The 20,939-nt window shown below is 36.7% G+C and overlaps 9 protein-coding genes across 9 annotated transcripts; 4 read left to right on the forward strand and 5 right to left on the reverse strand.

Moving 5' to 3' along the window:
• On the forward strand, window positions 1-2,556 carry B0P05DRAFT_600701 (uncharacterized protein; the record flags this gene model as incomplete). Its single annotated transcript, XM_051583241.1, has 2 exons — window positions 1-232; window positions 286-2,556. Exon 2 carries the CDS (start codon window positions 286-288, stop codon window positions 2,554-2,556), a length of 2,271 nt encoding a protein of 756 aa, XP_051429677.1. The 5' UTR covers window positions 1-232.
• On the reverse strand, window positions 2,552-5,092 carry B0P05DRAFT_563768 (Alpha/Beta hydrolase protein). The gene is made up of 11 exons (XM_051580752.1): window positions 4,999-5,092; window positions 4,882-4,951; window positions 4,749-4,833; window positions 4,666-4,700; window positions 4,517-4,620; window positions 4,247-4,461; window positions 4,093-4,203; window positions 3,934-4,049; window positions 3,764-3,884; window positions 3,594-3,707; window positions 2,552-3,543 (listed from the first exon to the last, which is right to left on the reverse strand). The coding sequence occupies exons 1-11, from the start codon at window positions 5,063-5,065 to the stop codon at window positions 2,815-2,817; spliced, it is 1,767 nt and encodes a 588-aa protein (XP_051429678.1). The 5' UTR covers window positions 5,066-5,092; the 3' UTR covers window positions 2,552-2,814.
• A 1,057-nt stretch (window positions 5,093-6,149) lies between these two features.
• On the forward strand, window positions 6,150-6,806 carry B0P05DRAFT_563777 (uncharacterized protein). The gene is made up of 3 exons (XM_051580753.1): window positions 6,150-6,219; window positions 6,266-6,347; window positions 6,404-6,806. Exons 1-3 carry the CDS (start codon window positions 6,212-6,214, stop codon window positions 6,572-6,574), a joined length of 261 nt encoding a protein of 86 aa, XP_051429679.1. The 5' UTR covers window positions 6,150-6,211; the 3' UTR covers window positions 6,575-6,806.
• Window positions 6,807-8,640: 1,834 nt separating this feature from the next.
• On the reverse strand, window positions 8,641-9,754 carry B0P05DRAFT_592143 (uncharacterized protein; the record flags this gene model as incomplete). The annotated part of the gene is made up of 4 exons (XM_051582965.1): window positions 8,641-8,868; window positions 8,925-9,241; window positions 9,289-9,518; window positions 9,570-9,754. 4 exons carry the CDS (start codon window positions 9,752-9,754, stop codon window positions 8,641-8,643), a joined length of 960 nt encoding a protein of 319 aa, XP_051429680.1.
• A 599-nt stretch (window positions 9,755-10,353) lies between these two features.
• On the reverse strand, window positions 10,354-10,689 carry B0P05DRAFT_447842 (uncharacterized protein; the record flags this gene model as incomplete). The annotated part of the gene is made up of 2 exons (XM_051573835.1): window positions 10,354-10,536; window positions 10,582-10,689. Coding segments are annotated over 2 exons (291 nt in total), but the record flags the coding sequence as incomplete, so codon positions are not given.
• A 195-nt stretch (window positions 10,690-10,884) lies between these two features.
• B0P05DRAFT_448761 (uncharacterized protein) lies at window positions 10,885-11,133 on the reverse strand (the record flags this gene model as incomplete). Its single annotated transcript, XM_051573856.1, has 1 exon — window positions 10,885-11,133. A coding segment is annotated over one exon (249 nt), but the record flags the coding sequence as incomplete, so codon positions are not given.
• A 1,112-nt stretch (window positions 11,134-12,245) lies between these two features.
• On the forward strand, window positions 12,246-12,431 carry B0P05DRAFT_480654 (uncharacterized protein; the record flags this gene model as incomplete). The annotated part of the gene is made up of 1 exon (XM_051575137.1): window positions 12,246-12,431. A coding segment is annotated over one exon (186 nt), but the record flags the coding sequence as incomplete, so codon positions are not given.
• A 2,588-nt stretch (window positions 12,432-15,019) lies between these two features.
• B0P05DRAFT_563784 (uncharacterized protein) lies at window positions 15,020-16,007 on the forward strand. The gene is made up of 4 exons (XM_051580754.1): window positions 15,020-15,069; window positions 15,126-15,407; window positions 15,456-15,597; window positions 15,642-16,007. Exons 2-4 carry the CDS (start codon window positions 15,282-15,284, stop codon window positions 15,992-15,994), a joined length of 621 nt encoding a protein of 206 aa, XP_051429684.1. The 5' UTR covers window positions 15,020-15,069; window positions 15,126-15,281; the 3' UTR covers window positions 15,995-16,007.
• B0P05DRAFT_563789 (uncharacterized protein) lies at window positions 16,008-19,588 on the reverse strand. The gene is made up of 2 exons (XM_051580755.1): window positions 18,981-19,588; window positions 16,008-18,927 (listed from the first exon to the last, which is right to left on the reverse strand). The coding sequence occupies exons 1-2, from the start codon at window positions 19,516-19,518 to the stop codon at window positions 16,064-16,066; spliced, it is 3,402 nt and encodes a 1,133-aa protein (XP_051429685.1). The 5' UTR covers window positions 19,519-19,588; the 3' UTR covers window positions 16,008-16,063.
• Between the last annotated feature and the right edge of the window lie 1,351 nt (window positions 19,589-20,939).

Here is a 20,939-nt window from a genome sequence, read left to right on the forward strand (position 1 = left end):
TCTGTTCATATAAGCAAAAGAAAAAAGTTTTGTATGTAACGGCCCCCCTCCCTTCTTTGTTTAGTCAGGTTTACCTCCGTCCTGGACCTAGATAGCATTTTAACAGCTTTCTTTTATACCCTTTTTTCTTTTTCAATTCATAGACATCTTTCTTTCTCTGCCATTCGATCATAGAAAAATTAAGTCAGTGTACTAGTTGTAATAATTAATAAGAAAAAAAAGAAGAAGAAAAGTAATGCTATACATAAAGAGAAAAAAAAACTGGATTCTTACGATTACTTATAGATGCCAGAACAGATGTTTCCCATTTGGGCAATTGTACTTATTGCTCTTCTTGCCAGTGTTTTCATCACAACACTTTTCCTCTATATCAAAATGCGAAAAAGAAGCAAAACCTCTGTTCATTTTGATGATGAAGAAATGAATAATGAAAAAGAGACATTGTCTAGAGTAGAGTCCCTTCAAACATTGGTCACACAAAAGCACAAATCATCTTTAACAATTCAAAAACCCTCTATGGATTTTTCAGCAGTACTACCACCTATGCCACCATTAACTAAGACATTGACCCAATATAACAATGACAGTATAATTGACAATGAATCATTGGCAAAGGAGCTTGATACTTCCTTACTCGCGCCTTCTCAATCAAACTTGAACTTTTCTGACAAAATAGAGCTCAATGAACTATATGACAGTACAAGACAACAGGAAGAATTTATCAGTATTGATCTTGATGCACCCATATCACCTGTGCCAAAATCACATTCGCCAAAAGTATTTGATAAGGTTTTTGAGCATCAAGTATCACTCTCTAAAGCACAAAATGTATCATCGTCATCGGCCAAGACAATAGCAGATAAACCAGAAATCAAGGAAAAGACAGATCAATTAGCTCAAGACTCTCCTGTTCCTCTTAAGTCTCTTGAACCTGTTTCTAAAGTTGTTATTCGTTCGACTTCTTCTAGAAAAAATCGGTCATTCATTACACTGAACGACAATGAAAAGCGCAAATCGAAATTTGGTTCAGTTCGTTTCAATAGTGTCCGTGCACCCAAGAGCAGCGAACATCTCACTATCACATCAGGATCCATGAGACGTCTTGTCAGAGAAAGTATCCTAGTGGAAGATGATCATGCTTTGCCTTTACCTTCAGCAGCTACCATTGCATCCAATACAAACGCGTCTAGAAAGCCTATGACAAATACCAGTGTACTTGAAATTGCTGGTTGGTGGGATACTCCTAAGAGCTCTAGTACAAGTTTTCAAGTTGAAAAACAACCCCTGAAAACTATCATATCTGGTGGAGATAGTACATCAAGTAGTAGTACACCTCCTCAATATCGCGCTTCCCTTTCAACTTCTGTTTTTAGTCATGGTACATTATCCAAGTCATCTATGTTAGAAGCGGCTTCTGCTATGTCTCGGCATAGCTCCTTTAAAAAGACAAGCGCGGGTACACTTGGCAGAAACACGTTAAGAAATATTGCAGCACAAAATGTTAATCGCTCATTAAAATCATTATTTGATGCTGCTTCAAACACAGTAGTTCCTGACGACAGTCTAAAAATGGAAATCGATGATGATTCTTATGTAGACAGCAGTAACGACAGTATTGTATCCAGCACTCAACAAGCTCATTCTCGCATTCAAAGAAAAGACACTTATTCATCGAAACGCTCCTACCTTCATCAAGAAACACAGTTAGTTTCTTCAGAATCATCTACAAAGTATGCATTATCAGACGAAGAAAGTGAAGTCATGTCAAATGAATTGTTGAATGATCATCTACAGCATATAGATGCTACTGTTCAAGAAGCTGCCTCAGACACAGTTATTTCTACTGGCAAAGTGAATGTGGTTCGACGTATGTTACAAGAAACTTGGAATAACAATATCAAGGATAGCGGGTCTACCTATAGCATGTTATCAGAAATTGAGCTATCATCACCCTTACCGTTGAATACAAAGCTACCATCTCGACTAGCACAGTATTCCTCTCAACATCCTCAAGTTCCTTTAGAGGATAGTGTTGCTATAAGCGGTCCTAAACCATCTGCTTCTTTCTCTTCTTCTACTGTACGCACAGTTATACCTGCTGTAGACACATCAGATCTTGCTAATACACGTCAAAATGCCATTACGATTAAACATGGAAGCAACAAAATTCAACAAGACCATGATTCGTTTCGATTCTCATCAACATCTTCTGCCGTTATGAATGATAGCAATATCTTATTCTCTTCACCACGCCACAGTAGTATCGGGAGTAGTACTCGAAATCATAGCCGAAAGAGCAGTGGGGGCAACAGTGCAGCAACAGCATTGCGCCTTAGTAATGGTCATACGAATAAGACATGGAATGGAAGAGCCAATAAGGCTACAAGACCCTCTGTGGTACAACAGTTTGGCAACAACCAAGTCGATGAGCGAGCCTTTTTCAGTACTATGCGAAAGGGTCAAAAGACAAGAGCGCATATTCCTTGGTCTACATTAGAACAAGAAAAGACACCAGCTCAAATTGAACGTGATAAATATTTACAAGCAAGACAATAAAGCTGTAAAAGTATGTTTTTTATTCTATTTTCTCTTACTCTGTGTCAATGCTTCACCATCATCAAAATCGGCAAAATCATCGAAATCATCGTCTGAGTCATCTTCATTATTAATAGCAAAATGCTGGTTATTTCCTGTACGATGAGTTGGTCTATGATCATGATCATCGTCTGAATGCTCGGCTTCAAACAAAGTGGGCGTTTCAATCACCAATTCATCCCTATATAAGGTCAACAAAATACCCATGAATCTAAAAGCTTACAGTTCATTTGTCTCATCACGATCTCCTAAGCGAAATTTCTTATTCTGCTTGAATCTTCCACTCAACACTTGTTGTATCCAAGCAACGAACTTGTTGGGTCGCTTGAGATCTTCACGCTGACGTTGAGGTGCACCACCAAATTCATCGGCAGCAGAAGCAGACATGGTTCGGCCGCCCTTTAACCAACAATAACATAATCCAATACCAAGCAAGATTACCACAATCAAAGTAGTAGTTCCCCAACCATAATACTTGTGATAGGGATCCTGCAATTCTTCTTCATAATCTTTTCCAACAGAAGATGATGGCGATGATGTGCTTTGACTTGGACTAGGTGAAGTTGAAAGTGAAGGTGTGGGCTTTAAAGGAGGTGCAGAAGGTATTACCGGATCACCAATGACTTGACTTTGTTTGCCCTTGACAATGTTGTTGCCTACATGTATAAATCGGTTGATCATGTCTAAGCATTCAAGAGGTCGATCATAAGGCACCATATGACTACCATCTAGAATAAGTACATAGGTCAAGTTGCGATCTTGGGTATAATAACCAGCAAGTTTGTTGTCAATCCTCCATTCTTGTTTTCGTGTCTTTTTACTGAATCCTCGGGCACCATTCCAAGTCATGTTTCCAATTAGGTATTCTGTGCCAACATAATTACAGATCAAGTCCTGCTCACCGCTGAACAATAAGACTGGAATTTCTTTCAAAATATCAGGCAAAAGCTATCATAGAAAAAAGCATAAATAAAAAAAAACATCAAAATAGTACGTACATAGTAAGGAGGCGTACTTTGATCATCATGTAATTCAAGCGAGACAAGTGAGGTACACTCTTTCCAGCCTAAAATCTGCTTTTCTGCATGAATAGCCGTCTTGACTTCACTTTGCTAATCAAAAATAAGTTTTTAAACAAAAAAATACAAGTAATCTTTATTATACTTACTCTTAAATATCTTGTCACATCGTCTAATTCATAAGGCCAAGAGAGGCCACATTCAGGATGACTTTCTTCTTTAAGTCGAATATCATACATGTTGATACATCTTAGTTTTCCTTCTTTATCTCTACAATTGAAATAAGCAACTTTTTCTTTTGCATTGTATTCTTGCTTACTCATGAGTACTGGCATCTACAATATCAGACATAATGCCTTCGCATGATCTGATATGAATACTTTCTTTTTGCTTGATATCATCTTGGCAAGTCTTCAAATGCGCAGAAACCATAGCCTATATTCAAGGTCAACCATGATGTCTCTTCTCTATATATTACCATTCGATCTTGAGGTATCAAGTTTTCCTGCACACTGAAATCATAATAAGCATTATATTGATGTTTAGGAGAAATCCAGCCATTACCAATAGCAATACCTTGTAAATTATACTAAGCATAGATGAATTCTTCATTCTTCCTTTTCCTGTCTTACCTTGTTTTTTTGCTCTAAAAGACGAGAAGCAAAATAAGGTACAAACACACCTGCATAACTTTCACCAGCTATATACATGTCTTGTTGATTTAGATGAGGAAATATGGTGAACAGTTGATCAATAAAAGCAACAAAGTTGGTTGTTACTTCATCCATATTGTGTGTATAACTATCTGTGTTTGCAAAACTAAAACCAGTGCCTACAGGTTGATCCACTACAGTAGAAGAAAAGGGCATAAGCGAAATACATCAATCGATATCAATACAAACAGTAGACATTGGTAGCATAGTTTTGCCATCCGCCTTCATTAATACTTAATGAAAGATCCTTGTTGACGCGATAAGGACCGTTTTCTAAAAACAAACCATCCATACTATGTATTTGCTTAGTTCTTTTATCTCTTTCTCTCTTTTTATACCTAGAACAACCGGGCCCACCATTGACCCAAATTATCTATTGAGTGCGAGTTACTATTAAAGAAAAAAAAAAGTCAAGCCATACCAGTTTTTCAGGTTCGGTTTTTTGTTCTCTTTCAATCATCCAAAAGAACATGTTGGCATTGGTCTTTTTATTAATCTCAATGTGTCTACCATGCTCAAGTTAGTCTTGTGGTTTTTTGATCACTTAGTCTCACCCCGCATATTGGTCAAAGTTTAAAGCGTTTAGATCAATACCAGGTAACGAAGTAACTTTATAGTCTTGGGCTTTATTATAAAATGTTAACTTAATTCTTAAATGGCTTGAAATATACCAGTTTGTGCAGAAACATAAAGAAAAGAGCTGCCAATAGCTAGTAACCTATAAAAGATTGCTCGCATTTTCTTGCTCAAGTAACGAAAAGAGAAAGGGAGGAGATAAATAAAAGAAAAAATCACTGGTCTTTTCTGTAGACATAAATTTAGAGATACGCCAATCATTGGCTGTTTTTTTCCAACAGATTTAAGCATATCATGCAAAGCATCTATGTACGATACAATACGATATAACATACATGAAACAAGTTGTTGTTTGTAAACATTGCAGATCATTAAAGCATAGCATAAGTATTACTAAATCTTAACTTTCTTTTTATTTCTCTTTCTTTTTTATAATGTAAACAGTATCATGCATGTTACAAATTATTCACTGATATCTACCTTAGAATCATAGACACTCGTCTCTATTAGCACATCAGTTATTTGAAGAGAACTAGCTCGAAATATCTCACTGAAGCTTGCTTAGGCCAAAAATTTCTCAGCCAGCGCCTTCAGCGGATTAACAGCCCGCCTTACATGCTTTTATGCACACTTTCAAATTAGCTTGACAAATATTCAGTTCAACAGACTCACTAGACTCACCAGTTCAATAGATCAATTGAATTCAAAAACAATATTTTATCTGAACGGACAGTTCGGTAGCACGTAACTTACTTATGTAACAGATACACCAGGCAAATAGATTCTTCAACAGTGAGAGACAACAATTCATGCAGATCATCATTTTTTTCTCAAGCATATGAAGATGTCATAAAACCTTTTTATATATGCACAAGTACTCTAAATGCCTATAAGCCATGTTTACTAATATATAGGATATTTTTGGTGTTGATTTGAGCAAAAAAAAAAAAAAAAGCGACTTGCGAAAAATGGCCAAAATATGCCTTCTGACCAAAGGGTACTATTCATGAAAATCATCATTTTGAAAACTCTTGATCTTATTTTTGACGCTACGAGACGAAAAATAAAGATACCAACGCTACTAGATACACAGAATGTGCGCTAAAGGCTCTAGTTTTTTGATGAATGTATTTGTTTGCCTATTATACTATGAAAAAGATGAGATATGTACGAAAAACCTCATAAACACTTTTGTCTATTTGCCCAATATTTTAGCAGCAAAGTGGTTGTGTTATCTAGATCAGTAGACTCAGAAGACATAAATCTACAGCTTTTGTTATTGTACTAGAACCAAATAACTGCATAAAGATGCAATTCTAAGCAAAGACTCCAAGTCAAAAGCAAGTCAAAAGCAAGTTAAACCTGCCAGGAATTTCATTCGGAGATAATATCGTACATGTTTCGTCACTCGTCTGAATCTGAAAATTGTGATATGCGCATAAAATAGAAGGGGGTATACACGCCTCTTGTTTTTTCCTTTTTTTTTTTTCTAAGTTTGTTTGCTCTGGTGTTTTGGTGTGCTTCTTTCTAAGTACTATCTACAACGGTGTTTCTGGTGTTGCTCTTGGTGTTCTTGTTGTTGTAGCTAGTTCTCATACCCTTGGGTATCTATTCATCCTCTTTTTGTTTTTATTATCCTTTTCTGGCGCTTCGACTGGCCTCGCCCAGTAAGTGTTTAAGAACTTGTTTCTCCTATTCCCTAGATAAGTAAGACTTGATGAGTTCCATATTGCCTTGATGTGGTGGTCCCTGTTACCAAGAGCTTGCTTTACCATTTCATACGGCCGGGTTCCTTAGGGTACCAGGGCTATATTACTAACAGTTTTTTTGGTGTTCTCAACTTGTTGTATCATCAAAGACACTTACATACGTTGGTTTTAAATCAACAGTGTTTGTGTATCGCGATGAGAAGCAAAGAGTGCACTTTTTTTTGTTTCCTTTTTTTTATAGGTTTTTTTCTTTTTCTTTTTTTTTTTTTTTTTTTTTTTTTTTTTAAAAAAAATAAAGTCTATATATAAAACAAAAAAAAAAGCTTACAGTTTGTTTGTCATAGTTTAAAAATTAGTAAAAAGTAATGACCTTGATGAGACAGGTTTTGTATATCTGTTTTGTTAGCCCTCTTTCAAAGCCAGTTTTATTCGATGCGTAATCGTTATTTTGCTTATTAGCTTCAGCAAAAGTAATGTAACATCTACTGAATTATCTTCACTGTGTGAGTAAAGTGAAATCCTTTTGATAAAGTTTGTTCTGCATGCTCATATTTCTGATGAAGAAAGGCAAAACATATTACCATCTATGGGCAGATGTTTGATAACTAATGATTTGCATTAAATGTGAGCAAAAAACCTTGTAAACATCCTTGTCCATTTGCTCAATATTTTAGCATCAAAGCTACTATCAATAGATTCAGCAAGCAACGATCTTTATTTTGTCACTACACCAAAGTCCAATGACCGCGCCTTTATGCAGTTCTCAGTAAAAGCTCTATTTTTATTGCGGTGGGAAGAAGAATTGCCTTCTGTTCCAATCTTCGCGACATAACCATCTGGTATTACTTTGTTCATCTGCCCTACATTTACATTATAAAATACCTATTTTTCTATCTCTCCATGTTTTCTAGCACTTAAAATAGCATGAGATGTCTTATAGAGATCAATTGAGAGCGTACTTTATATCCCATTTAGAGCAAAAATGCGAAACACGGCTTAAATGCACTATTCTTTGATGAACCATTACTCGACAACCAGACTATCAAAACAGTCCGCTTTTTCATTTGAAACATGTTCTTTCGAGCCAAGGAATCGAATGGTACCATTGGTTTGGCACTTGAGTAAAAACGACTTTACTAAGATGAAAAAGGCGACTCAATTTGAGCATTAGCTTCAAATGTGCATTCAAAGTTCATTGTGCACTATAATCAGTACAAAAAAAGTTCTTTTCAGTAGATACTGTTTTGTAAATGCGTGCTTTTCTTAGCAGAGAAACAAATTGTATTATAACATTTGACGCTTTTGAGGTCAAAAAGAACAGTTGAATATCACAAACAATAAAAGTCTGATAACAAGAATTTTTCGTTTTCTTCAAAAATGTAGAGAAATGATTTTTTAAGATTCACTATAAAATTGCTTGTTGTGCATCGAATCACATCAAGAGAGCTAAGTTTATGTCTAAGTTGATAGATCAAGCTGTCCAGACTCACTTATTGCTTTCGTCTTACGAGAATAATGAGTAAACTAAGGCAAGTGCAAACGAAATGAAGCGAGGAATTTCTGATAAGTAACGAAAGCGTGTTCAGATAGATAACGAACAAGTTCAAAATCGAAATCCGGGTTTGCAAATATCTTAATGGGCACAACGGAAACATATAAAGGAAGAGAGAAAGAAAAAGGAATCTCAAAGCATAAAGAAATAGTTAGGTCTCAATGGATACAATCATCAAAAGGAGTGTCAGTCAAAGAAAAAGTATTCCAAAAAAGAATGGATCCATAAGAAAAGATGGCCTTCATGAGGTATATATATTAATGGCAAAAGCTATTGTACTTTTTTAAGTGGACGATCTTTATTGTCGAATGATGAGAAAACCCCCTTGGTGTACTGTTGAAATCTAGAATACGATAACGTTGATTAGGTAAACAAGGTATAGTCTTTCTAGAATAAATTGTATTACTAATTTCTTACGAAACTACAACTTATTTTTAGAAGAGCATTAAATTGTGGCTTTTATTGTGAAAGGTAATTTACATTTTGATAAGAAGTCTTCCCGTGGTCTTTCCGCTCAAGATATCATCAAGAGCTTGTGGAGTTTCTTCTAAGGAATAAATCTTGTGAACACCCATTTCATATTTGGGGATTGTTTCAATAAGACGCTTAAATAAAGCTTTGGTTAGTTCCTTCTCATGATAATAATGCCAAAGCGAATCTGTATGCAATCGAAGCGATTTATCGAAAAGATAAGACATACTAACCTACATATATATAAAAAAAGAAATGAGTAAAAATGCTTTTCATCCAAGGTACTTACAGGCTTAGGCATAGTATCAGCAATACCAAAGGCAATCAAATGTCCAAGGCGACGGGTGGCCTTAAGACCCGTTTCAAAAGTGGTACCACCTACGCTATCATAGAAAGCATCAACACCTCGACCTTGAGTAATCTCCATGATTCTTTCTAAAATGTCTTCTTCTTTGTATTGAATAACATGTTTAGCACCCAATGCTTTTATGCGCTCAGCCTTTTCAGGAGTAGAGACAGATCCTATAACAATACCGCCGCTTTGGTTGATTATTTGAACCAACAAAGAGCCTACGCCACCAGCAGCAGCAGTAACAAACACATAATCTATTGTATGACATTTAATAACAATACGGAACACGAGTTCTCCTTACCTCCTTTCTTGATCTGATATGAATATTCAGCTAGAGTAATTGCTGTAGCATGCGCCAATCCAAACTTGATGGCATCTTCATAAGAGATATCATCAGGGATTTTGACGACTCTGACACTGGATGCGTCAAACACAGAGTATTCTGCATGAGCTCCACCTTCAGCTTGGAAAATACGATCACCGATTTTATAGTCAGTGACGCCTTCGCCAACCTCAATCACCTCACCAACACTTTTTTTTCGTGTTAGTCATATCTCTTTAGAGATATGTCATACAACTTACCTTTCAAATCCAATTGTGTTTGCACCAGGCTTTTTCAATTCAAAAGAATCAGAATAATTGATAGCACTGTAGTAATTCTTGATGACAACTGTGTTTTCAGTAGCAACAGGACGAGGAATTTCTTTGACAGTAGGTTTGCTGTCTTTAGCAACAACAGCTTTCATTGTGGCATTTAAGGGAGCCATTTTGAGTTGGTGAATCAAGGCTCTCAAATTCACATCCTTTATATATATATGCGCTGGATAGTTTTTTCCTGCAAATACCTGTTTTGGTTTATTGTGTAAGCGTATGTGTATTCGTGTGATGATATACTGTTGCACAACAACTGCGCTAAGTACAATATCCATTAGTAATATTCGGTATATATTCAATTCAAACTCAAAATGATCACTTTCCGCAAATTTCTGCTTTTATACAGTATTTAACAATTTCGCCCAGCCCAATTTAGACGTGTGATGTTATTTCAGATGCATTTACTAATTAAATGTTGGAGACAAGTACTCTATTGCTTCAGCTATTTCAACACAACTTCTCTTTGTATAAATCGATCCCAGTAACTTTCAGCATGTCATATCCAGCCTTGACAATCGGCAACAGTAACTTGTTTACAAGCCTCAGCAATACGAGGTGTAAGCATGTTTGATTTATCGAGTGGATTCCTTCTTATGTTTTTCTTAATCTTGGACCAGCATTCTTCGATAGGGTTCAAAAAGGGTGAGTATTGGGGCATGAATAGTGGTTTGTAGCTACGTTAATTGATCGCATACACGACAAAACGAGAGTGATGGATCTTACAGTTGTCCATGACAATAAACATACCTTTTTTGTTGTGTTTATCTGAAATATACATTACTGATTCCATAAATTTGACAATGTGGTAAGCCGTTGTACCTTTTTTAAGCTGGATTGGCTTCGATTCGCTTTTGCTCTCAGCTTTTCTTTTCTCTGAAAGAGATGATCCAGGAAACTCTTTTTCAGTTAGTGCTGTATCCGATTTCTTCAAAGGTTCAACTTTTGAAAAAAAAAAAACGGTGCCAAAGGGAGATATACTACCAACGATGCTGATATTTACGCCTTTCTGCGTCTGAACTTCTACAACTGCTGAATTTTCTACCTTCCACTAAGCACAACTTCTCATTAATTGTGAGTGAAAGCCAGTCTTATCTGCGGCTTTCCACTGACTGACTATATTGAAGCGAAGTTTAAGAGCTCTTGGAGCATCACGCTCCACAGTGTATTTTGTAGCTTACTTGAGTGATATTAAACACTTCTCTCGGATATGTTTATACAGGCCAGGAATAGATATTCCAAGGCCATTAAAATGCTCACACAACTTTAATTTTGCCTCCGCAAGAACAATTGAAGGGTTGTTACCAAGTAACTCAATCAAGAAGGCTGAATGTTGTGGAAACTGTTTTTTTGGTCCTTGCTTAAGTGCCTTAGGAATATTGCCAGGAAGTACAGAACCGTCTCCAGCGTTAAACCCATCTAGCAGTTTGTAAGCACTGCTGCGGGGTATACCGCATTGCTCTGCTGCCTTCGGTGCTGTTAGTCCCTCCTCTTGGATCATTCGAATGAACCGCTCAATTTGATTCTGACCGCATTTCTTATACTTCGCAGGTGTTTTGATAGTAACTTCTTGAAAAGCTTCAGCAAGATTTTCCATCACTTCCTCCATTTCAGATGACTGAAGCTCAGGATTGGGAATTGTGTCCATGTCGATCAACATCTAAACTTCTCCATACTGAATGGCTAGGTCGCTAAAATCTATTTCATCGGTGCTTTCATCGTCTGCCAAAAGAGGGTACTCAGATGGGTTGTAGTGAATGAAATCCATTGTATTTTATTTAGATATTAAAAGTGAAAGATCCAAATAAAAGTTAAGTTCGTTTAAAAAAGAAACACACTCGTCTAAGGACAGTGTCCTTTTTTTTTCACACTACAGTTATTTGATTCTTTTGAAAATCGTCTCAATTTCAAGTTAAATACTGTAGTAATAAACATTTCTAAACACACTTCCAACACATAATCATCAAAAACATCTTTATTTTACTTTAGAACATACCGATGTCACCTATCATTATACGTGGTCCATATAACAAATCCCATTCATATCTAACTGCGAATCAAACGAGCGACGTTTATTCGATTTTTGAGAAGTTCCGTAAACAAATTTTATGCCCTGTAGGTCATACTACAACCACTTTCTACTGTAGAGGTTATTCGCATCATAATCTCGCTTAACTCATGTGCTCTTGTTCCTACTATGACAAGATCTTTAAGGCTTATGAGATTGATATTCTCTTTAAAAGCTCTCAACAGGCCACCTCATCGACCCAATCTGTGCATATTTCTAATAAGAAATCTGAAGAATTTTCTGGATCTTTCTAACAGTCGCCTGCAACAGAGGTTAACCTCATCCAGCAACTACAGAACACCATCCAAGTCCTCACCACTGAGCTCAACAAAGCCAAAGAGGAAATCAAGCACCTTACAGCAAAAATCAACTCTTTGTAACAACAACATGTGATTCCAACTGTACAAGACATTCAAACAACGACCGACTTCCCTGCTCTTACTCAGGATGCTTCAGTGACAAAGTATTCCTCTGCATCTTGACACCAAACTATCACATCCCAACCGCTTTCTTTTGTTGCTGTCTTGCAGAAACAAGTTTCTGCCGTTTGCCTTTTTCAGTCTCCTTCACAAAACCAGGGATTTCAGTGCCTATACATCTCAAACAAAGCTCGTGTACCTGTAGGCCAACTTCGTTCCCGAATACGTACACTTGAAATCAATAATGCTATTATTCTTGAAACTCACTACCCAGACCAAAACATTGACGCCCTCCTCGCCCAATGATTATGCTAAGGAACTTAGAAGAAAATGCATAAATATATTTCTATTCCTTTAATGGTGAACACTCCGTCTGCTCCAAAAAGAAGCATAAATGTATAGATTTTGACAATATAGCTGGCGTTAGTTTTTTAGTGTTTCTCATTTTATTTTATTATGCAATGTTTTTTTCACATAAATAAACTATTTATCTTTAGGCGTGCTTGATAAATTACTGATTTTTTTATGTGTGATAAACAAACTTGTTTATTGCTGTTGAAGATAGTTTCGAGAAATTATACAAAGGTGGTTGCTTTTTGGAGTGAATAATGTAATGAATGGGGTGCTCTTTAGCCACTCCCTCTTTATCCGGTACTCTGCGAATGTCGGTTTGAACATGTTCGATAGGAGGTGGCACATAAGCAACCCGTTTAGCAATAATAAACTAAAACGTTACTGTTTAAGACCTAGTTTCAAAAATCAAGACGAAGACACGACTGAAGGTTTCATAAAGAATTATTGGTACCGTATTTCTCAACATGTCAAAAAACAATACGACTTAAGTTATACTTTCTAAAATGAATACCGGTCCGCTAAACTTTGAGAACTTTTATAGTTTATTAATGACAAAAATGAAGTTAATTGGCTTAAGATAAATGAAAAAGTTATCAACGTAAGTTTGATAGGACCATAACTCGCCTTGCTTTCAAACCTAATTACACGGAGGACCCAAAGGCATCTAAAAGTTTGGGTTATACAATGTTTTGGAGTGTAATCTTTTAATCGTAGCCATGTGCTCTTGTTTGAATCGCATTGTTTCTCGAACTTAAATATAAAAACATTGGTTCTTCAGTTGACGAGATAATACATTGTGGAAATGACCGCACTACTTGAACGATAATTTAGTGGTAACCGAAAATAGAGACTAAATTGCAATGATAACATTTTTTATTTTTCTCTTTTTTTTTTGTCCTTCACTTTCTATATAATACGAAAGATAGTTCTAATGGGTGTTATGAGATCAGTAGACAAAACCTGTGGCCACAAATTCCGTAACCAATCTTTATTGTAGCACTATTTATTGATCATGAGCAAGTATCTGTTACAAAAAAAAAACAACAATCCTTATTTTGTTGGCTTAAAGACTTTCTGCGTATAACTCTTCTTAATTGTGTACTAATAGTTTTATTGTAGGGTTGTATACAACAGCAGAATCAAAATAGAGAAGTTGCTAAATCTTAGCTCTAGAATGACAGACGCTTGTAACAGATGTCCTCTAAGCAATCTGGATGTTTTTTTTTATACATGAAACACCCTTTCAGTCTGAGCGTTTGTTCTTGTATAATTCAAAGAAATAAACCAAAAGACATGTCTCAGTATAAAGAAATGATTTGGATTACATGCATGGATATGCATTGTTTTTTTTTGGGAGAACCTTTCGTTAGACAACAGACCATTAACTCTTTGAATCGCCCAAATGATATTATGCTCTAAGCTGGATATATCTCTTATTATACAAAAAGTGAGTAACTGAAGTGGAGCTGTGAATATAAGATAGTTTGTATTATGTTTAGTGCATGTTCTAAAAGCTACCTTTCATACATCATGGATCATAAAGTTAAAGTGAGTTTGTCATCACTTTGACATTTTTTTCTCTTTCTTTGATCTAAGGGGAGGGGGTATCAGGTGTCTTTTTAATAAGTTATCTGTATGCGAGTAACCAATCCGGTATTCATTCATGTGGTAGAGACACCAGACAAATACAGGTTTCAACAATCCATACAAATCCTTGTCTTTCTCTTAGGCGTATAAAGATTCTCTAAAGCCTGTTTATACACGCAGAGATGCTCGAAATACCTACAGACTATGTTTACTAACATATAGGGTACATTTGGAGTTGATTTGGGAAAAAAAAGCGACTTGTAAAAAATGGCCAAAATGACCATTCGACCACAGGGTCTACTCACGGAAAAAGCTCACTTTGACAACTTTCACTCTTCTTTTGGACGCTGCAAGACAAAAAATAGAGCTATCGACAAGCTTAAATACTCTAAACGTGCTTTAGAGACTATGTGTTTGCGTAACAGTTGTACTACAAAAATGTTAAGATATGAGCACAAAACCCCATAGACATTTTTGTCTATTTGCTCAATATTCTAACATCAAATATATTATGTTCTTTGTACAAGTAGGCTTAAAAAGCAAAGATCTACAACTTTCTTCACCACACCAAAGTCTAATAACAGCTTCTTTATGTAGTTCTCGGCAAAAGCTTAATTTTTTATGCTTCCTGAAAAAATTGAGACGCTTGATTTCAATTCCCGATCATAGTGCTTTCTGTGAACATGCATGAAGCGCCTTTGTTATAAGAATTAAAATAAAAAACTTCAAGAAGGACCGCATAGTCTCGTATAAACTCATTTGGATTCTATTAGGCACTGTAGGTAGCAGAAAATAAGCTCTTTTCAGTAGATTCGATTATATAATAAATTAGCCCACATTTTTACACCATTAAATACATACCGTCAAAAAGTATAGCAAGTTGCATAAAATATCTTTTGACTTGCGCATTTCAATCTCGCCTTCTATTAGAAGCTTACATTATATCAGCTCTCGATAAGTAGCAGCACATAAACATGCATTTGCATGGTATCAAAAGCGTTAAGTAAGAGAAGAAACAATCGTCTACAAAACCTACTTATGAGCCCCTTCCAAGAATAGAGCGGTAGAGTATCCATATCTTTTAGTACAAATACTTTGATCAGGTACTTTTTCCTTTTGTAATTTACTACAATTGTTTGTTATTCTGAAGCATAACGGGTTAAAACCCTAACAGAGATTAATTTTCTGCACTTCTTTTTCTTTTTCTTCTGTATAATGAGCTCTAATGGAAAACGAGATGTCCTGAGGTCAATAGACTATTTATTGTACTGTCATATAGCCTACACCTACTTTCTTGATGCAAGTGTACTTGTCCTGCTTTTTCGTATATTGTTACAGCTGGTAAAAGAAAACTTACAACAGCAGTAGAAAGAGACTTATAAAGAATAGCAACTATTATCGCCAAGAGCTTTAAACAGATCCTTAAGAACAGCGCTTGCTATAGTGACATCGGGATGGTTAATGTGTTTATTGCTACATGCAATAACTGAACCAGGAGAACCTGGTATCATCATTGACTTTATTGGCAATCGCAAGTATACTTCTCGGAATGAACGCAACTGACTTTTCTTTTAGAACAAAAACCAAGCATATTTCGATTATTTATGTTGGACTGCGTTGTATATATTCTACAGATTATACGTGTATTGATTACATCCAGCCTTTCTTCTCAGTTATTACTTAATGGCACAGTCGTCACTACATTAACTGTACCACCTGCACTCGCAACAGCTTTAGGAGCAGAGACTGTGACGCTCATGTTACCCCCAAGAGAGGGATCAAACAGTGAGGATTCAACCGAAGATTTATTTTATCACCATGATTTGGTAGTGGATATTGGCTTAAGAAGTTCAGTTAGAAATATTATGTATGCGGATATGGAAGATCCAAGCACAGCAAGAGATGGTTCAGAACGTTTGCCAGTTTAAAAAATAAAAGAGAATATGTACAAGATGTTTATTATATATACAATGCAATTATAAAAGATATATATGAATTTAAGCAGTAGGAATGAGTTCAGCAACTAAGCTAGTAACTTTTTCAGGGAATTCACGTTCAAGCATGAGTTTCAAGATATGCTTGGCTTCAGCCATTTTATCGTTGACAACGTAGGCACGGACCATGGCTTCATAAGTACTTGGTTCACGGATAACAGAACAATCGTCTTCACCATTAATCTTGTCATCAGTCATAGCATCAAACATAGCTTTTGCCTTTTCCAAAAGACCCTTTTGTCCATAGCCGCGAATAAAGACATTTTCGATATAAGGAGAAGAACTCTTTTGAATTGAACCTTGCATTTCAGTATACAGTTGCTCAGCACGTTCTAATTGATCATTGCTTACAAGAGTATCTAACATGGCTTGATAGACAACTTCATCCTTGGTAACATGATTAGTTTCCATGTCTTGAAAAACGCGTTCTGCACTCTGAACATCATGTTGAAGAGTACCATAAGAGTAGATCAAAGTAGCATAATGAGTACCTTGAGGACGAATGTGATCACAGCGTTCCATATCGCTCAGCATACAATGAGCAGTAGGCATGTCATAAGGAGCAATCAAAGAATAAGCTTCCATCAAGAGCTTGTAAGTATGAGCAGAGGGCTTGATATGGCGACGACGAAGTTCAGCAAAGTATTCCAAGGCACGTTCACGATCAGGCTGTTGACGAACATAGAATTGAATCATGTTGTTAAAGGGTCCTATGCGAGGTTGAAAGCTAGGAGAAGCCAACATTTCATCAAAGAGCTTATGAGCCAAGGGTTCAGAACCAGCACGAACACAGGCAGAGATAATAGCACCATAGGTAATAGAATTAGGCATAATCTTGAAGCTTTGCATTTCTTCAAACAATTTCATGGCAGCATCCAACTTGCGAGCCTTGGCCAATTTGGAAATCACAACATTATAAAAGAAAGTAGTAGGCTTGACATCACGACGCTTGGCTTCATCATAGATAATCAAAGCATCAGTAGCTTCATCAGTAGCACATTTAGCAGAACCAAGCAAAAGGCTAGCATAACCATTGCCATCAGGATAACGACCCATTAATTTGATTTGTTCATAGTACTTCTTGGCATTGACCATATCACCTTGTTGAGCATAACCAATAAGGATACTGTTGGTCATCATGTAAATAGCACGTTCAACGCGTTGAGAGTCCAAACCAGAGTTCTTGAAGCACTTAACAGAGAGATGGTACATGGTGACAGCAGTATCAAGATGACCTTGCTTGCCTACAAAAGCAATAGCATCACGAAGAGGTTCAGCAACAGGCACCAAACCAGCATCAACAAGACGAGTACGCAAGATATCAAGGGCTTCATCTAATTGAGTATGAATAGCAGCCTTCATAACAGCAGCAGAAGCCTCTTCAGACTCACCCACAAGAGGACTGGGCTGAGTGACAACAGCAGCAAAGCCTTCAATTTTGACATTGAAAAGAGATTCCCACTTTTGAGCGCTCTTCTTGTCACCAGCACGGTTAAAATGAGATAACACACGAGACTTGATGCTAGGGCAAACCTTAAGGCCCTTGGATTCCATTTCAGATTGAATATCAAAGACAAAATGATGCATAGGACAAAGAGAAGTCTTGCGTGCAGAAGGACCAGTAGCAGCAGTCGCAACAGAGATAGAAGCATCAAATAAGATAGTATAGTCAGATTGAGCAAGGCGATCATGGTTAGAATCAAACTCATAGTCTTCAATCAAAATCTTGGCCAACTGTAAAGGCAGACCGTGAGGGCAGTGGGGAGTCATAATACGAGCAATCTCCAAAGTTTGTTCCAAATGGCCCTTAGCGTAAGCAGCAATTTCAACAGCAGCATTCTTGATTTTAGCGATACCCTTACAGAGGGAGCGAGCCTTCATAGCATCTAAAATAGAATCAAGAGCACTAATAGCTTGGCTGATTTGACCAAGCTTGGCAAAGTGAATTACAATACGTTCAGCCAACACAGCATCAGGCTCAAGACCTGCACGACGCATATCATCAATAACTTGAATAACCTTGGCACAGTTGGTCTTATCCTTAAGACACAACAAAGCATAGTTGGCCAAATTACCATAAGACTTGGAAATATCGGTTTGAATGAGGGCATCGTACATTTCAGTAGCTTCCTTGAACAGACCCAATTGACAATATGAAGAGAGGACAGGACCGTAACTGCTTGCATCAGGCTGAGGATAAGATGTCTTCATGGACTCGATAAGTTTCTTGGCTTCGGCCAATTGGTTTTGAATACAGTAGTAGCGGATGATAGAGTTGTAAGGAATAGTTGAGATCTTGACTTCACCAGAATGCATATCCTGACGAACTATTCTGAGAGCACCTTCAAGTTGATGGCACTTGAGATGAGCATCCACAAGAGCATTATAGACATAAGAAGCATCATGAGGACCAACACTATCCTTAAGTTCAGAGTATTTGTCAAAATAAGACAAGGCGGAAGGCAAGTCACCAACACGGCCAAAGAGGTTGATCAGAGCAGCAAAGGTAGCAGAAGTGGGTACAGAGTTCATAACAAGTTGGTTGTACACGTGCAAGGATTGTTCCGTGTTACCATAGTGAGACAGGACACGTAAGATCTGATTATAAAGCTCGGCATCGAAGAATTGCACAAGATTTTCAGACACAGCGGCGTCAAAAATTACAAGAGCCTTTTGGAGATTTTCCTCGGCTTCTAATTCAGCCATATTGTTAGATTTGCCTTGATGGTTGGAAGAACGAGCATTTTGACGCTTCAACATGGCAATCACTTTTTGGACTTCAACATCGCGCTTACACAAGGTGCGAATAAGAATAGTATAAGTAGAACTGCTGGGCTGGATACCAGAGAGGAGCATCTCTTCATACACTAATAAAAAACGGTAAGCATCTGATAAGCAAATATTTCCAAAAACTACTTACTCTTTAACATAGGAGCCAAGGGCGTGCCATCACGACGGAGAGAGGCATATGTATCGAAGATGAGATTATAAGTATGATCCGTGAGAAGAAGACCTTTCTCTTGGAGAGCGGCATATTCAGACATGAGCAATTTGAGCTGACCATGGCGTTTCACAGTCAAGATACGGTCATTAGCCTCGAAAGAAGCAGAAGTAATGCTAGGAACTTGAGGAGAAGACTTGGGTGAAGGAGGTGGAGTAATCATATCACCTGCACTGTACACAATGTCGAACACAGGCTCTTCTTTTTCCTCGTCTGGTGTATGGTGGGATCGTGCTGAGGTCGCCTTAGTAAGCAAGTCATGCTTTTGTTGTTCCCAATTTTGCTGAGCAGGAATGGACAAATATTGAGGATTAAATGTAGCTACCTTAGTGTTTTGAATCTTTTTATTGTCTGAAGAGTTACGACGTGTTTGTTGTTTAGTCTTGTTGGAACGACGAGATGATGTGAGAATAGCAGTGGTAGCTCTAGATGTAGGAGTTGAAGCGATGATTTGCATTTTAAAATGATGTTATTTATACAATGAGAGATGAATGATATGAGTAAAAACTAGTTCAAGTGAAAAGGATGAGAATTATTCGAAAGGAAAAAAAGTTTGTTCTTTTATACAAGAAAATGCGCTCTTGTTTTTTGAAATTGGGCCAATCATCTGACCCACGCATATCTGATCATAATATGTGACTCTAAAGAATTAAGGTTTAAATAACTTGTTTGATTATCTGATTCTAGAGCTCCGCCCCTTTAATCCTTTCCCCCCTGTTCTAGGTTACTTTTCTTTAGTGTTGTTTGATGCTAAACAGAAAAAAAGATAGTCAATCGCTTCTTTTTTTAAAGGCATTTTTTCTCTGTTAAATGCATGGCTTCTCTCTTTTTTTTTGTTGCAAATACACAAAGATCTGATAAAATGAAAACGAGGCGCGTATCATTGCAGATTATTTTCCCAGATTAAAAGTAAGAGGAAAAAATTTTCCATTAAACTCGGAGCAGCCCAAAATATACTAAAATGGGGATAATAAGCAGGTTTGTTTTCATCAGATTCTTCTTGTTACCAAATGATAAGTAGAACAAAAGCCAATTAAGACAAGCCATATGGTTAAATGTAACATGAATGATATATGACGAATCTCCCCGGCAATACAATAATTTATCGGGATACAAACCTTCTTTTATGTCGTATTAATCAGAGAAGATTCCTTTAGATCTGATAAAAAATTTGGGGGCCTTATTTTCGGAGAATGGTTGTGGGACCATATCGATTAAGATTCAGTCGCTTTTTTTATCATAATGACTCAGGACCGTTATCTTCCAAGCTAACAACAAAATAATATCAGTAGATAATTTAATTTAAAAGAGAATGGGTTTTTTTTAGACTTGATTTACAAACTTTAATCCAAAATTTAGTCTAAACAAAGAAGCTTGGCATACAGCGAGAAGAGTGATTAACAATCAATTTAGATGCTTGTATTTTTCTTTTTAAAAACATGGCTGATTTCAAAGAGCACTTGGATAACACAAATTAAGGAGCAAAAAGCTCTCATCACAGGCGATTGCACCACCATCAAAAGATCTGATAAATCCTTTTTTCCGAGACCAGAATCAATTGTCTTGAGATTTAAATCAGAGGTTGTACAACGTAATTCAAGTTGGCTTTTAAGTAAAAAGGTGTTGGACGATAGATAATCTATGATTATTAATAGACTATGATAACGACTCTCTGTTTGTCCCTTATTCTTTAAAATTCACACGGGCATAAGAAACATAGTGCTAAACTTAATTCAGTGCAATTGTCTTTTTGCTTAGTTAAATGAAATTTGAAATAAGAAGAAGACGATTGTGTCTTTATTGTTCAAGATGTTTATGTTTTCCTAGAATTCCGACTAAGTTGCTTATCAGATTTTTTTAGAAATAGTGTAATTAAAG

This window comes from Gilbertella persicaria (assembly GCF_025201335.1).
Source record: "Gilbertella persicaria strain CBS 190.32 chromosome Unknown B0P05scaffold_71, whole genome shotgun sequence".
NCBI lineage: Eukaryota > Fungi > Mucoromycota > Mucoromycetes > Mucorales > Choanephoraceae > Gilbertella > Gilbertella persicaria.